General features: G+C 34.6%; 1 protein-coding gene across 1 annotated transcript; it reads right to left on the bottom strand.

Moving 5' to 3' along the window:
* Nucleotides 1-1,743: 1,743 nt before the first annotated feature.
* On the bottom strand, nucleotides 1,744-14,604 carry Dr (muscle segmentation homeobox protein Drop). The gene is made up of 3 exons (XM_089092859.1): nucleotides 14,139-14,604; nucleotides 5,230-5,489; nucleotides 1,744-2,264 (listed from the first exon to the last, which is right to left on the bottom strand). Exons 1-3 carry the CDS (start codon nucleotides 14,566-14,568, stop codon nucleotides 1,968-1,970), a joined length of 987 nt encoding a protein of 328 aa, XP_088948985.1. The 5' UTR covers nucleotides 14,569-14,604; the 3' UTR covers nucleotides 1,744-1,967.
* Nucleotides 14,605-14,845: the final 241 nt, after the last annotated feature.

The following is a 14,845-nucleotide window of genomic DNA, read 5'->3' on the forward strand; positions in this document are numbered from 1 at the left end:
AGGTCAAAAGTATTGTTTTATGCTGTAAAATGCTGAAAAACAACCTTTTTTTTGCGGTGCAACCTCTTTTGCTGCTGAAAAAGTACTATAGATATTTCATTCTATTTTTGAGGCTCCAATGTCTGAAACCTTTAATTTATTCTGTTTTAAGTGCTCATATTTCACGCGTTGAAATTATAGGTTTGCCAGTTGACTCAAATTTAAGTAGGAAGCCATATATTAATAGTGTAATTGTGAAACTTGGAAAGAATATAGGTATTAGCACATCATAAATATTATTCAGTATGGAAAATCCCTATCTTCTCCGTTCAAGTTTTTTGGGACATATCAGTCTCACACATTTCTCATGAATCCGCCTTTGCGTCTGCGCAGTTGACAAATTCTTAGCACATTGCGATGGGAATGCCAAGTAGTAACTGAAGCTATTGCTGTGACAAAAAGGGAAAATTCCCTTTCCGCGCTCTGTGATGTCTTCCATTTCTGGGCCAAATTTTCCATACTGTATAATATCTATGCTGTGGGTATAAGGCATCCTATACAATTAATTTGATGCTTGAAACTATGCGTTCCATTCATTTTGCTTTTACTCATTTTTACCTAAATTGTTGTCCACTCATTTATTTGAATAATTATAATTCCAATTTAATTCCGCTTTTAAGGCACTGGAATAAGGCCTTCGCAATTTTTCTTCTCCTGCGTCTTTCCCAGGTAAGTTTTCTTAAAACATTTATATTGTTTATTGCATTTCCTCCCCATGTAACTGACAGTTGCCTTCAGGGCCGTCTCCAGGATTTTTTTTTTCGGGTGATGTTTTACGCAAAGATTTTTTTCAGAGGGAAGGATTACACAAAAAAAAACTAAAAACACGCAAAAAAATTTGTTTATATCTATTTTTGTTACGTTGTTACGAGTCAGACGAACATTTCGGGGGGGGGGGGGGGTAATTCGATTCTCATCTAAGATTAATCATAGTCTTCTGAAACTGCCTGATTACTTCTTTTCTATTGATGTGTTCCCAGATTCCAATTGCAGAAGCCATCTTCTCACCCTACTCGAAATAGACATTAACTACCCCGGCTACTAATGTTTTAGAGCAGTCTCGTATTTCTCTACAAAACAGTTAGGTCATTGTATAAAACCATTTTTAATCTATTTATCGTTATGATCTCTCAGTTTTTTTTTAGTTATATCCATTGGATAATTATTCATTGTTTTTCATTTTTCTCGGTCACTCTCCAGATTCTTGAAACAACTCTTTTAGTTTTGTTATTATTTGGTTGTTTTAGATCTTTTTATCTGTTGTCACGTGAATGTCTGCCATTATATGGCAAGCTATTTTTCTACATTTTTCCATTTATATTTTTGTTTGTCATGTCTTTGATTTTGATGGAAGATTTATTTATTCTATTTCTTTTTTTTCAAGTTAATTTGGGTGCAGTTCCTTTGTTTCTCTGCCGAATACTTATAAGGATTTATTAATTTTTATTTATTATAAATAATTGCCTAAACTAGAGAAAAATCCTTCCTTGCTAAGAGGCACAATAAAAGAAAAAGAAACGCTTAAAGTGATTATCAAAAATATACTGACGCTTCATTTGCTGTTGTATTTTGGGATACGCTTGAACTACCCGTTGCATAATGTCACGAAGTTATTGGTTGACAGTAACCGACATTACCAATTATAACGGCTTTAATACCTTCCGCACTAATAATTTATAGACCTTATAAGACAAGGTAAATATAGCAGAAATTATACATGTTTATTATCACATCCTTTAGAACAACATATTTATGTACACGACTTATTTACACTTATTTTCAAAATTGCACAAAAATGATGGGTCCATATATTCGCAAAATCATTTCCAATGACATTTTAACATACCCGTTTTAAGTAATTACGCACGAAAAATTAAAAACAAAAGATATCACAGCTAAAAAGAAAAACAGCACAAAATACTAAGTAATTATCTTGGTAACAGTCCTTGTAAAGGGTTTCCAGAACTACCTCCAGGGAAGAAAGGTGAGGAGTATGTTGAAAAGGGATTACTTCGTTGGTGGAACATCGATGCTGTAATACCCCCAGAATGAGGATTTGATTGAGTAGATGTTGAAGTAGGACATGCACCTTGATACAAGCCAGGAAGAAGGCCGAAAGGGGGAGGGAGACCAAGGGGCCTGGCAGCAGACATCCTAATTTTTTCTATTTCAGCTTCTTGCAGCCGCTTTGCTTTGGCTCGTCGATTTTGAAACCAAATTTTAACCTACAAGATGAGAGAAAAGTAAAGCTTCTGTAGTTTATTTGAGGAGATCCTATGAAACAGCACAGCTAATATTTTTGTTCAATAAGTATTTTTGTTCTTTAGTATTACTGTTTATTGTTCAGTATTACTGTTCAAGTATTACTGTTCAGTATTACTGTTCAACCTTTACTGCTCACACCTTTTCTCCGTTGTTAATAAGACAACACTTATAATAAATGCAAAAACAGTTGCGGGTTATTCTGGTTTTATATTTATAGAGTCAAGATTAATAGCCAAAATTACCCTAATAAAGATGAACAAAATTACCCTAATCAGAATGAAGATAACTTATAGATTTCCCTGTTGATCCACTATTTGACAGCAACTTGGCTAACCGTGTTTGGAAAATATCTCAAAAGTTTGAAAATGTCAGATACGAGATATGAAATATCGGCTTTTACTTTTTCTGTTTTTATACCGAACAGACCTACATGCTTAACCCCCTTTTAAATTTTCCCATAGCTCAGTTTTATTTTGCATTTCTATCAGACCTCAAGACAAAGTAATTTTAATATTTCGTCGGAATCTCTAGAAAGCCGACAATTGGCTAATCCCAACCTCTGACAATTTTGACAGGAAAAAATTCAATTCCCAAAAGCAATAGTACCTACGCCTCATACAGCGACAGTCCCCACCGCTGAAGTACCCCGCTCAAGTCTATCTCTCACTTCCCACCCAACTAGCCACCACACTGAGAGTAGGCTCAACCTAATCTTGAAAACAAATGAGGGGATTAGTAGAAGTGAAAGAATACCTCCCAACCTAGACCCCAGTTAATATTCATCGGTAAAGATTCTAATTTCTGTCGGTTGTCACTGTGCGGGTATTTGTCATTGCCTCTTGGGATGTTGGAGGGATAAAAACAAAGATAAGCTGACATTCTGACAAGAAAATCCAACTAAGAATGAAAACGCTCAAATATTTAGTATGCATTTTAGTACCGTTTGAAATCAGTTACAATTATAAAGGTAATATTTCATTGCTAGATTCCTAATAGTGACATAAACAAAGGACCTCGGGGAAGATTTTGGGGGAAATAGTCTCATTTACAAGATTTAATTTTGCTCATTTATAACGGAAAATGGTTACCTAAAGAGCCGAACAGCCAGAATATGGTTACCGAAATAGCCAGAGGGGGAGGCTCTTCAGCGTTAAATCTGATTTTTCTTTTCTGCAAATACTTTTAAACACATACAAAAGGTTTTCTTGTTGGACCGTCAACATCTGCCAGGTCAACAAAATTCTAGCTACATCTTGTGTTCCAAAGTAAGGGCGTCGGGAGGAGACCCACTCCCAAAAAATAATAAAGAGAAGATTGGGGAATTTATAATTATTTAATGGCTATAAAAAGGCTTTTCATTAGCAGGGTTGCAACTACCTGAGGGCTTTTGGCCCCCCCCCAAAAGAATATACAGCAGTGCACTGCTCTAAAATTATTTGTAGGAGAGTTCATAAAGCTTGATTTTGAAATTTTAGCAGAACATTTTCCATGAAATGATTTTTTAAACAGGGTTTCTTCAACAGATGATAAAAAAACATGAGCTTCCTTTAAAAATCTTTGAGACTAAAATTCCTCCTAAAAAAGTTTAGATTATTTATTTAATTTATATTCCTAGTAGTTTTGAATGACAAAAACACTGGTTTTAAAAGTAAAAAAAATAGCTTAAGTTCTTTTAGGTATATAATCTTCCATTACTTAAAAGTCGAGGTATTAAAGCAGCATTCACATGCCTGTCTAGCTAGACATCAGTAACTAAAAACGGGTTTATACAGACATCTGGCCAGAACAGCTCAGTTCACACATTAAACGCAGTGCTTGGCTGAAGCAAGGTACTGCCAATCATCTAGAATCCTCTAGAACCTAGAATCTAGAACCTTGTTTCTATGACTGCAAATTCTGCTAATGAGGAATTGTTTGTTTGTTTTTTCCCTTTTCTTATTATATGTGCTTGAAGCATTTGTATACATATCTGTTGCACCAATTCACGAACTTTTTAGGGATTTCAGTTTTTAAAATGAAGATACAGAAGTTTCCAAATGGGCAATCTTTTTTTTTTTTTTTATTAAATTATATTCAGACCCCCCTGTTTAAGTATTCAAGGCTTGATAGATCTTCATATGAACGCCACAATCCGATTGTGTAAATTTTTTGGAGAATGACCTATGCATTTAACTTAAGAGGAAATTTTTCTTTTATCGATCCATATTGCTAAGATAAGATAAATCTTTATTAACAAAACTAGTTATAACAACTTCAACTTTTATTTTTTTAACAATCGCAAATAATTAAATAAATAAATATCATTTTCGTACTGAAGAAAAATCTATGAAGGTTTGTGGTCGTGCTAAAGTCCATGTAACTACTGACCTATTAAATTAATAATTTAATTAAATCAAAATAATAATGATAGTTATTATGAAATGAAAAAAATAGTAATAACAAATCCATTCTTCAAACAAATTTCAACATAACTTTCAATTGAAAAAAATCAGGTGAATTTTAAAAATGTTATTCAGTAGATTGAAAAAGTTGTTTCTCAACTATCCATTGTTAGCAAAATTGCGGTCCGAAGAATAACACATAAAAAACTTTCACAAGGAACCTAACCGAAATCCTAAGTTTTCACCAAATTACTGGGTACTTCCTATTCAAACTACCAAATAAAACTTAGTCTTCTTTATTATTGAGCCCCCCCCCCCCTTCACCCAAAAAAAGTCTGTATATGTGCCTGCAGGGAGCACAAACTTCAAGGGTTTAGAAAGCGGTCCAGATTCTTTTGACATTCTTGTGATAGGGTCACCTTTTTGAAACCTTATGAAAGAGTTGTACAACAGCTATATTACTAAAATAACATATAACTGAACAAAAAACCGTTTAAACAGTAACCATAATGTTAAAGAAACGGAATTGAAAAAGTATTCCTACCTGTGTTTCTGTCAGCTGCAGAGAGGCTGAAAATTCGGCTCGTTCGGCAATGGATAAATACTGTTTCTCTCTGAATTTCTTTTCTAATGCCATAAGCTGCTGCGTGGTAAATGGCGTTCTTGGCTTTCTATTGGGCTTGTGTTTTCTAAGCTGGCATCTTATTGGTCCAGGTGGCGGGAGTTTAGATAGATCTGCATTGACACCAAAGCCTGCTGGTAATTTTGCTAGGGCATGAAGACCAGGAGGGATTTCTCCATTCTCTGAAGAAAGATGTTTTTGTTAGTCTTGAAAAATAAAACTACACATTTTTAGTTAGGAATTTGAGTTTGGTATTATATTCAGGAATTTAGTTAGATTCTGAACTCGTAATCATTTTCGGCTTTAGAAAAGGCAGTGTTATTTTATAGTAAACAAAAGAAATTTCTCGAGCTCTAAATAATTATCATTTACTAACTGGTAGACAGTATTGTATGCATTCAGACAAATAAAACAATACATATTAAAAATATACTTAAAGAATTGTCTCTCAACACGGTATGTCGTGTATCGTCACGTTGCGTCGCCACGAAAATGGAAGATATTCCTTAGAGAAAGATTATTCTCACAAAACACATATTATATGTTTTCTATATATATATATATATATATATATATATATATATATATATATATATATATATATATATATATCAGGGCCGTATCCAGGATTTTTGTTCAGGGGGGTTTTACTAATTTTTACTTTTTGGGGGGTGGGTTTTACTAATTTTTGACTCAGTTTTCGACTAATTTTACTGATTTTTACCTAGGTTTTACTAATTTTCGACTTATTTTCGACTCGGTCAAAAATTTTCGGGGGGGGGGGGGGTTAAAACCGGGTAACCCCTCCCCCCTGGATACGGCCTTGATATATATATATATATATATATATATATATATATATATATATATATATATATATATATATATATATATATATATATATATGTATATTATCGTATATATATATATATATATATATATATATATATATATATATATATATATATATATATATATATATATATATATATATATATATATATATATATATATATATATATATATATATATATATATATATATATATATATATACATGTATATATATAATATGTGCTTTGTGAGAATAATCTTTCTCTAACGAGAATCATTCATTTTTGTGGCGATGCAAGGTGACGGTAATAGAAGCTAGCCTTCTAACTTGTGCTAAACCAGAAAACTATCTTAATTTATTTTTGTTTAAAGTAGCCTCCAAACATATACAAATTGAATTTACTTCAGTATTTCATTAAACTCGTTTTACACTGAACACGCATTTCCATCCAGATTAACTAAGCCAAAACCACATTATGTCCTAATGTCTCGACATTTTTAACCACCTTTATAACCTATTGTGGTATTGTAATTGTATGGTATTAGTTAGTAATAAAAAAAAAGTTGTCACAAGCCATAATATGGTGCGTGGCGAAATATGGTGCGTGGCCTTTGTCAAACAGTTCGTGCTAACGAACTGTAGTAAGGGGCAACACAGGTCAATAGTAACCAAAACTATAAAACAGAATTTTGATATTAATAGTTGTATCAAAACAATCATCTTATCATGCTGATTCTAAATATATAAGACTCATTGAGTTTAGTGTTACTCATCAAAAGATACGAGCCCGAGAAAATTTATCTGGTTTTCAAAAAAGAAAGGAACACGCCAAAAAGTCAAGGAATGAAAATATCACCATCAGATCCAGCGTATCAGAGAACCCTGCAGTAGAAGTTTCAAGCTTCTATATACAAAACGTGGGATTTTGTATCTTTTGCCATAAGAAACATGGATGCGTGCTTATTTATGACTAAAAGTTCAGTGTCCTTTTCAAGTAACCCAAAAGATTAGTGGGCATCTAGCCCCTCTCCCCCTAGCCATCTTGCCCCGAAGTCGTCCGACCAAAATTTTGAAATTGCCATTTTTTTTCAGCATAGGTGAAAGGTCCAGTAACTATGCCTATAAATCTTTCGGCCGACTATTCTACCATTTTAAATTTAAAAAAAAAGTTTTTTTTTTTAACTGAAAGTTAGGAACAACATTAACACTTAAAACGAACAGAAATTATTCCGTGTATGAAAGGGGCTGCTCCCTCCTCAATATCCCGCTCTTTACTCTAAAGTTTGACTTTTTTTCACAACTCTTCAAGAACGACTCCTGAAACATAAGGTTTCAGCAGGGTATTGAGGAGGGGGCAGCCCCTTTCACATACGGAATACTTTCTGTTCGTTTTAAGTTTTAATGTTGCCAGGGGCGTCGTTGGGATGGCAGTTGCCCCCCCCCCAATAATGTGGAGAAAAAATTATTATATATCTTGTATATTACATATAATAATTATATATTATATATAATTATTATATATTTGAAAACCGTAACTTTTTTGTATTTTTGAAAAAACATCTAACCCAATTGGAAAATAAGAACTGAAAGAGCTAAGTATCTTTACACTCTAATAAGATAGAGGACTGTGGAGGAATGTGGACTCGATCAATCGATCAAGCGTGTTTCTGCTAATAGTATGCTTCATAAAAACTGTCATATAACACGTTTTGAATTAAGGAAGCCATCTATTTATAGGTTTCCGTAGGCAGAATAAAATGTTTATTTTTGAAATACATAGCCCGATATGTGGAATAAATGCCCCTTGACTATCCGGATATGGATAGTCAATGCTGTAGTCAATGCCAGCATAGTAAATGCTGGAGATTTGCCCCTGAAACTTGCCCCATACTTTCAGGTGACAAAACTTGTTTTTTTTTATTTTATATGATAAAATAGTTAGCCGGAAGATTTATTCGAATAATTTACACAGTGTAACTGGAATTGCAAATAGTCAACAAATAGGTATGTAGCCAGGGGCACCAAATCCTAAAAATGCAGGGGGCAGGCATCGAAGATAAAACGATATTTTTGAAAATCCGGGACGGGGAGGGGGTGGCTTTTTATTTATTTTTAACGACAACTAAAATAAATATTCTTCAAAATCTGAGGGACAATTGCCCCCCCCCCAATGGCCACCTATATATATCAGCTAAAATTATTCTAAACAGTAAGTGCTCTCTCCACTCTTTTATAACTATGGGATAACTATGCACAAATTATTCTAAACAGTAAGTGCTCTCTCCACTCTTTTATAACTATGGGATAACTATGCACTATATACTCACCAAAACATTTGAAAGCTTTGATGGGAAATTGCTCTGAATGAAAACGTCTTGTAAATAGAACAGGTCATTTCAATGAGTAATCAACATACTTAAAGCTTGCAAATTATGCTTTATAGATTAATTAAGAATCAGAAGCTAAGAAATTGTGCACTCGTTACTTGAAATTCCCCGCCCCTCCTTGGATTCTGATTTTTATGGAAATCCTCCATGGATTTCCATAGAAATTGTTTTTTTAGTATGTTTGTTGAAAAACTGAGAAAATACAAAATTAACCTCCCCCGCCCAGTCGACTTGAAAAAGCATGCATTTCTGTTTGGGGCAACAAAAGTGAGTAATAGTTATGACAAATATAGAACGTTTTCAGTACTATCAGTTTTTGATAATCTAATCCCAATGACCCCTTTTAAAGACTTGAGGTAGAGATGACCAAAGTGCAATTGGAATGAAATTTGTTATGAACTTTGTATATTATATAGAGAGCGTATATATAAATAAACGTTTGGGTAATTGGCCTGTAAATATATCGGTGTCTTTTGTTTTTGTATATGGCTTTGAAATAAACTGGAGCATGTATATTCGTGCGTGTAGAATAAATTTTGGTTAGAGTCCGTTGTTGAGGTAGTGGAAGGTTCTACAGGATCTCCTGTCTGCATTATACGATGCCCCCCCCCCCCAAATGAGCCATTTGGTATCCAAGAAAAATGTCTGAATATACCCCAGCACCAGATCGGTTAATAGAAAAATTTTAAAATATAAATGTTTCCAACTATACAACCTAAGAAGTGGTGGCTTGACAATCGCTATGACAATCCTATTGACAGAAAAAGAAGGCAAAACAACTAAAAACCCATGCTACTTTATCATTTAAATAAAATATACAGGGTTTTTACAAGAATCTCCTTTGGATTCTTATAGCTGTTGGTCAAAGAATAAACAGCTAAAGTATATCCACACGAGGAATTGAAGTTGTTGCTGAAGCATACTAGGAGAAGCCAAGTGAACGAAGATGAAAGAAGCAGATTGCCTGATTCACATACTGTCCAATTTTAATTAACTTTGCGTGTTAATTAATTTCATGTAAGCGCTCTGTGTTTAACATAAATCATGGATTTTGAGGAAGTCTGCTGAAGTTTTTGCAGCAATCAAGACAAAACTCTGCCGAAAGATTGGGTGAGCCTTCCGTGCACAATAAAAGACGAAGTTATAATGACTGGATAGCGTGATCTGAGGAATAAATCATTACTTACTAATTACAGAGGCTTTGAAATGAGGCGGGAGCTGATGAAGAAGCAAGAATGCAATAATCAATTTTTGAATAGTCGGTCTAATGTACAAAAAACTGGTAATCAAAAGATTGTACATGCATTCTAATGAATATACATGATGCAAAAAAACTTTAAGATTGCAAACTTTTGGAAACATACGAGAAAAGTATATCAAACACGTATAAAAAAGGGGCTTCTTATAATTTAATTGACTTTATTAGTACGAGTTTGCACGAGGGGCACAGGCATGAGCACCCATAGGCTGAATTCCAGGGGGGGGGCTTACCTGGTTTAATTGACACTTTTAATTATATATAATAGAAATCTCAAAACAAAAATATAAAAATAAGGCAGCATCATTCATCCAGGAGGGGCTAGTGCCCCCTCCTGTCCCCTTTATGGGCAACCATGAGCCGAGGTCCCAGAATGTTTATAATTCTGTTCATAGTTTTCGACATTTTTCTATAATTTGCGTGCTTTTTTGCTGTTCTGACGAGATTTAATTCTCTTCTGGAACAAAATTCTTGGAATGCCACGTCTTCCGCCATGTTTGGTACAGTCCCTGCAACGCTTGACACAGTCCCCGCAATTATTGGCGCAGTTCCGCCACGCTTGTCACCCGCCACCTAGTTTACGTGATTTCTGAAAATTGGGGCCCCCTCTGTCCTGCGTATACGTTAGATTTTGATAAAACTTTGTAGTGGGTAAGAACGGATTTCTTTTTGGATAACTTAAAAAATTGTTGTTTCTTATTAAAGTTTGTTTGCTATAACCTTTTTGGCAGAATATAGTTCAAAAAAAAATTAGCAAATCAAAGTTTAAAATAAGGGATACTCTAGTTATAAAATAAACCACTTGTAAATGGTGTCGATGTGACCCAATTCCATTTTAAGATTTTAGATTTTATTATAGTCTATTTTACAATATTGGCTTTTACTGAGGCGTTTGAAAGCGGAAACAAAAATTAAATTGGTTTATTTCTTCGGTTGACGCAGTTAAATTTAAGTACCGACTTATTGATGGGGCATGGAGCACCATTTAAACTTTATTGTTTATTTACTTTTTCACTACGTTACGTATAATGGTGAAATGTTCACTCGCGGGTGAATTATTATTTAAACGTTAAGTGGTAGGAACGAACAGTTTCAAAGTGTCATCCCTCCCACCCTCTAAACACGCGGAGAGTGATGGTGACTGCCTGTAAGTAGCCAAACCCATAAAATGCTTTGATAATGAATTAATTTCCTCCTAACCTTTTTCAGTTCAATATTATTGCTAGCATATCACTCTCATTAAATTTAAAAACTCGTCAAAATCAATAAGCATTCGAAAAATAAATTGCCATCCAAAATCATCCTATAAGATTAATTAAATTAAAATAATGAATAGCCTACTGTGTATATAAAAATGTTATGTTCCCCGGATTTTGACATGAAAGCATTGACATGTGAGCCTGTCAATGCTTCTCCATGGGGGAAAATTCCCCCATGGAGAATTTCTCCTGCAGAAAATTACCCCTCCCCTCATGCAAAAATCCCCTAGACAATTCTACCCCACTGAAAGCTCCCCCAGACAACTCCCCCTGGAATATTTCCATATGTAAAATTAGTCACTAAAGAAAAAGTAAGACAACTGAAAGGACTTTCCTATAGGGACTCTAGTAAATTTTCCCGTGTAAAATGTACCCTGGGATGTTTATTAGACTCAGTAGCCACCTCCCCCTCCTATGGTATAAATTCACGATAATTAAGGTAGGGGGCGAAATGTAGTTTTCAAAATCTAGGGGGGTGTAACATATTCTATAGGTTAATTTGAACCCCTTCGTAAGTCCGTAACACGTAAGTCCGTCTTAGCATATGGTTTCACAGACTAATCCTTACAAATTTCCTTTTTATCTGTTCTATTCTATTTGTGTATTTCTTTTTCTTTTGCTTGTTTAGTAATATAGGCCTACTCTTGCAACTTATTCTTGTAGGGTGCTGCTGATTCATTTTTTTGCATTCAGTTTGGAATAAGTCATTGCACCACAGCTACTGTTCAGAAATTCGTCAAAATTTACTTATCTTATCGAAACTCGTTAAGATATTCATCTTATTTTAGTATATGCAGTACTAAGATAAACCAACAACCTAATGAATTCAACTAGTCAGCCGTCGGGTTTGACAATTTGCTTGTGTAAACTTTGACAACGTCATTTTTTAAATTTGTGGCTCAAGATTTCGATTTTTAGTTGAATAACAGAAACTAAAAAAAGCTACAAACCTAGAAACAAAAAGAGCTGCAGAAACTTATATTTTTTAATAGAAAGAAAATACTTTTTTCAAACGTTGGAATTTTTGCGCAGTAATCTGGATATATTTAAATATCAGTGGCAACCCTGAAGAGGCAAGATAAGGCCTTGTTTAGCCATGAAGAAGGTAAAGAATACGGCATCGGATTTTTTAAACCCTACTGGCGGTGCTGGTCTCTGTTTGATGGCCGTTCAGCCAGGAAGTGCAAGGGGGTTAGGGGCTAGCCACCTTGTGCTTACGCACACCCATCTTGTTTAACCATGACATTTGCTTATTTTATTCCCCCTCGAGTCATATTATTGCAAATTGTATTTGCTGTTTTTTACCTCCAAAGAAAAACCAGATAGCTTTTGCTTACTTGATAGTACTCCCCGGTCACGGGCCTCATCTCAAATCGAGGAGAGACAATTTTGCTGTTTTTTCGAATTTTTTCATAAAATCATTAAAAAAAAGTTTTTTTTGAAATCCTTAGAGAAAATCTAGAGCAGGCGATTGACCCCTCCCCCCACACTTGATGCGCCGGTCCCCATAGGATTCATACTAGCTACCTGGTTGGAACCATAAAAGAGCAAAAATAGGAACGGTCTTGGGTCAAGTGAAGATTGATTTTGAGTGCCGTATCTTTTGTTATTGCAAACCTCAATTTGTTTCGAGTCAATAAAGGATTGAACTCGGGCGCACTTAAAAAAAGGTAACATTTCTATTTTTACTTTCCGTATATTCTAGACGTTAAAGAACATATGTTCATTTTTAAATAATCCAAAAAGCCTTAACCTGTTTTCAACCAGGAACCTCCCTTGAAGAAGAAATCATGGTGTCATGGTCCTTCTTCAGTTTTGAAGAGGTTTTAATACAACCTTGACCCGTTTTTTTTTCCTCACGAAAAAGGGCGCTGCTAGAGGTAATCGCTTTTATGTGGTTTAAATTCCCAAAATCTCTGCCAAATTGAGGTTGTAGTACATCCTTTCTTTATCCCCTTTCCGCTTTACCGTGTTAACAGTAAAATCTAGATCTAAAAACGTAGCTAGCAAACTATTTAGTGAAACATTCTTCAAAGTTGTAAGCTCAGTTCAGAGCAAACATTTCCATCTCAGCCTTAACCATTTACAATGAGATTTAGCTAAAGTTGAGTTTTAGCTAAGTCAAACTTTAGCTAGTGCCCACATTTTTAAATAATGAAAAACCTATTTATAATAAGATCTAGTTTAATTCCTGAGCTAGCCGAAACAAGACACAAAGCATAATTTACCTGAACGTTTTTGGAGGACCACTTGTGAAGCCCGAAGGCCCAAGCGAGCGGAAGGTGGTTAGGTAGAGAGCCAGTGAAGTTGGATCGGATATATATATATATATATATATATATATATATATATATATATATATATATATATATATATATATATATATATATATATATATATATATATATATTAGAAACTTTGTAGGGTATTCCCAGAACTTTGTGATTTGATTTTGAAGGAGGATAGTCTAAATTTGATATCATTTATGCTGATTACTATAGATCTGTTCCACAAACCATGGTTGTTGTAAGAAGTTGTAATATCACTTGTTTTCTTGTTAGAGCTTTACCGAAAGATAGTATTTCGACACTCGCAGAGGTATGAACGAAATTTGTGCCTGCGAACGAACTTTTCACTGGAGTCATGTACATTCAAAATTTTGGACAATTATATTATATTAATTAATGATAATTATTTTATTATTTTTACAATATTATTTATTAATATTAACAATATATAACAATATATTTAACAATATTATTTTTACTATACAATAAATTAGCTCGATATAACATAAACATTGAAAAAACAGTGCTGCCAATTCACGAAAATACAGTAGGGGGCAAATGTAGGTTATTTTCCAAAATCTAAGAATAGGGGGCAGTTTTGCCGTTATTTCGATTTTTTCAATGAAAATAGTAAAATAGGATATTTTTCTATGAAATTGGAAAAAAAAATATTTTTCAAAAATCTAGGGGGAGGGGAGCAAAAACTAGATGGGGCAAATGCCCCCATCCTGCATCCCCTCTCCCAAACTGCGGCCAGTGCTAAAAACTACAGGTTCAACAAAATGAAAATATGAACAGAACTTACTCGCTGCAACAGCAGCTGCTGCTGCTTGCGACCACGCAGCCAATGTTGCTGGGTATCCTGGGCCAAAAGGCCATCCAGGATGAAGAAAAGATGCGCTAGCTGGATATCCGGCACCTAATTGAGGCTTAAGTCCTGCTGGTAGACTAGCAAGTCTCTGATGCAAAGCAGCTAGGTGTATGCCACTTATTTGAGCTGCATCTTCGTGTCTTTCATCATCACATCCATCGTCAACATCCACGTCACTATCATGTTCTTCATCAGTACCAGATAGTTCTTCTTTAATACTTTCAATCGGTGATAATCTCTCTTCCGGCTTATCTTCTTTTTTTGTATCTGCTAAAAGCGAATCAACACTGAAACTTGTAGATTTCTTCAAGTTATGCGGCGACAGAGTAGGTGTTGTCGCCATTCTGCCACTATCAGCTATCATTCTACACTCTTCTCACTGTTCCGTCACAAATCCAGAACAATAATGATACTGTTGCAATAAAACCACAATGAATCTAAAACTTGTTAGTGTAGACTCCGCCTTAGGAAAATCACTTATCAGCTCCAAATTGGAGAAGGTTGGCCACGCTGCTGGGAGAGCCAATGAAAAGCAGCAATGGTGGCAATCAGCGGCTCTGTAAGTAAGACAAACGATTTCTAGCGCATAGTGTTAGCAAAACGACAATTTATATTGGAATGACGGTCAATTTAAAGCAATA

Source organism: Artemia sp. Qi Xiang Cuo, chromosome 8 (assembly GCF_049724085.1).
Source record: "Artemia sp. Qi Xiang Cuo chromosome 8, ASM4972408v1, whole genome shotgun sequence".
NCBI classification, from domain to species: domain Eukaryota; kingdom Metazoa; phylum Arthropoda; class Branchiopoda; order Anostraca; family Artemiidae; genus Artemia; species Artemia sp. Qi Xiang Cuo.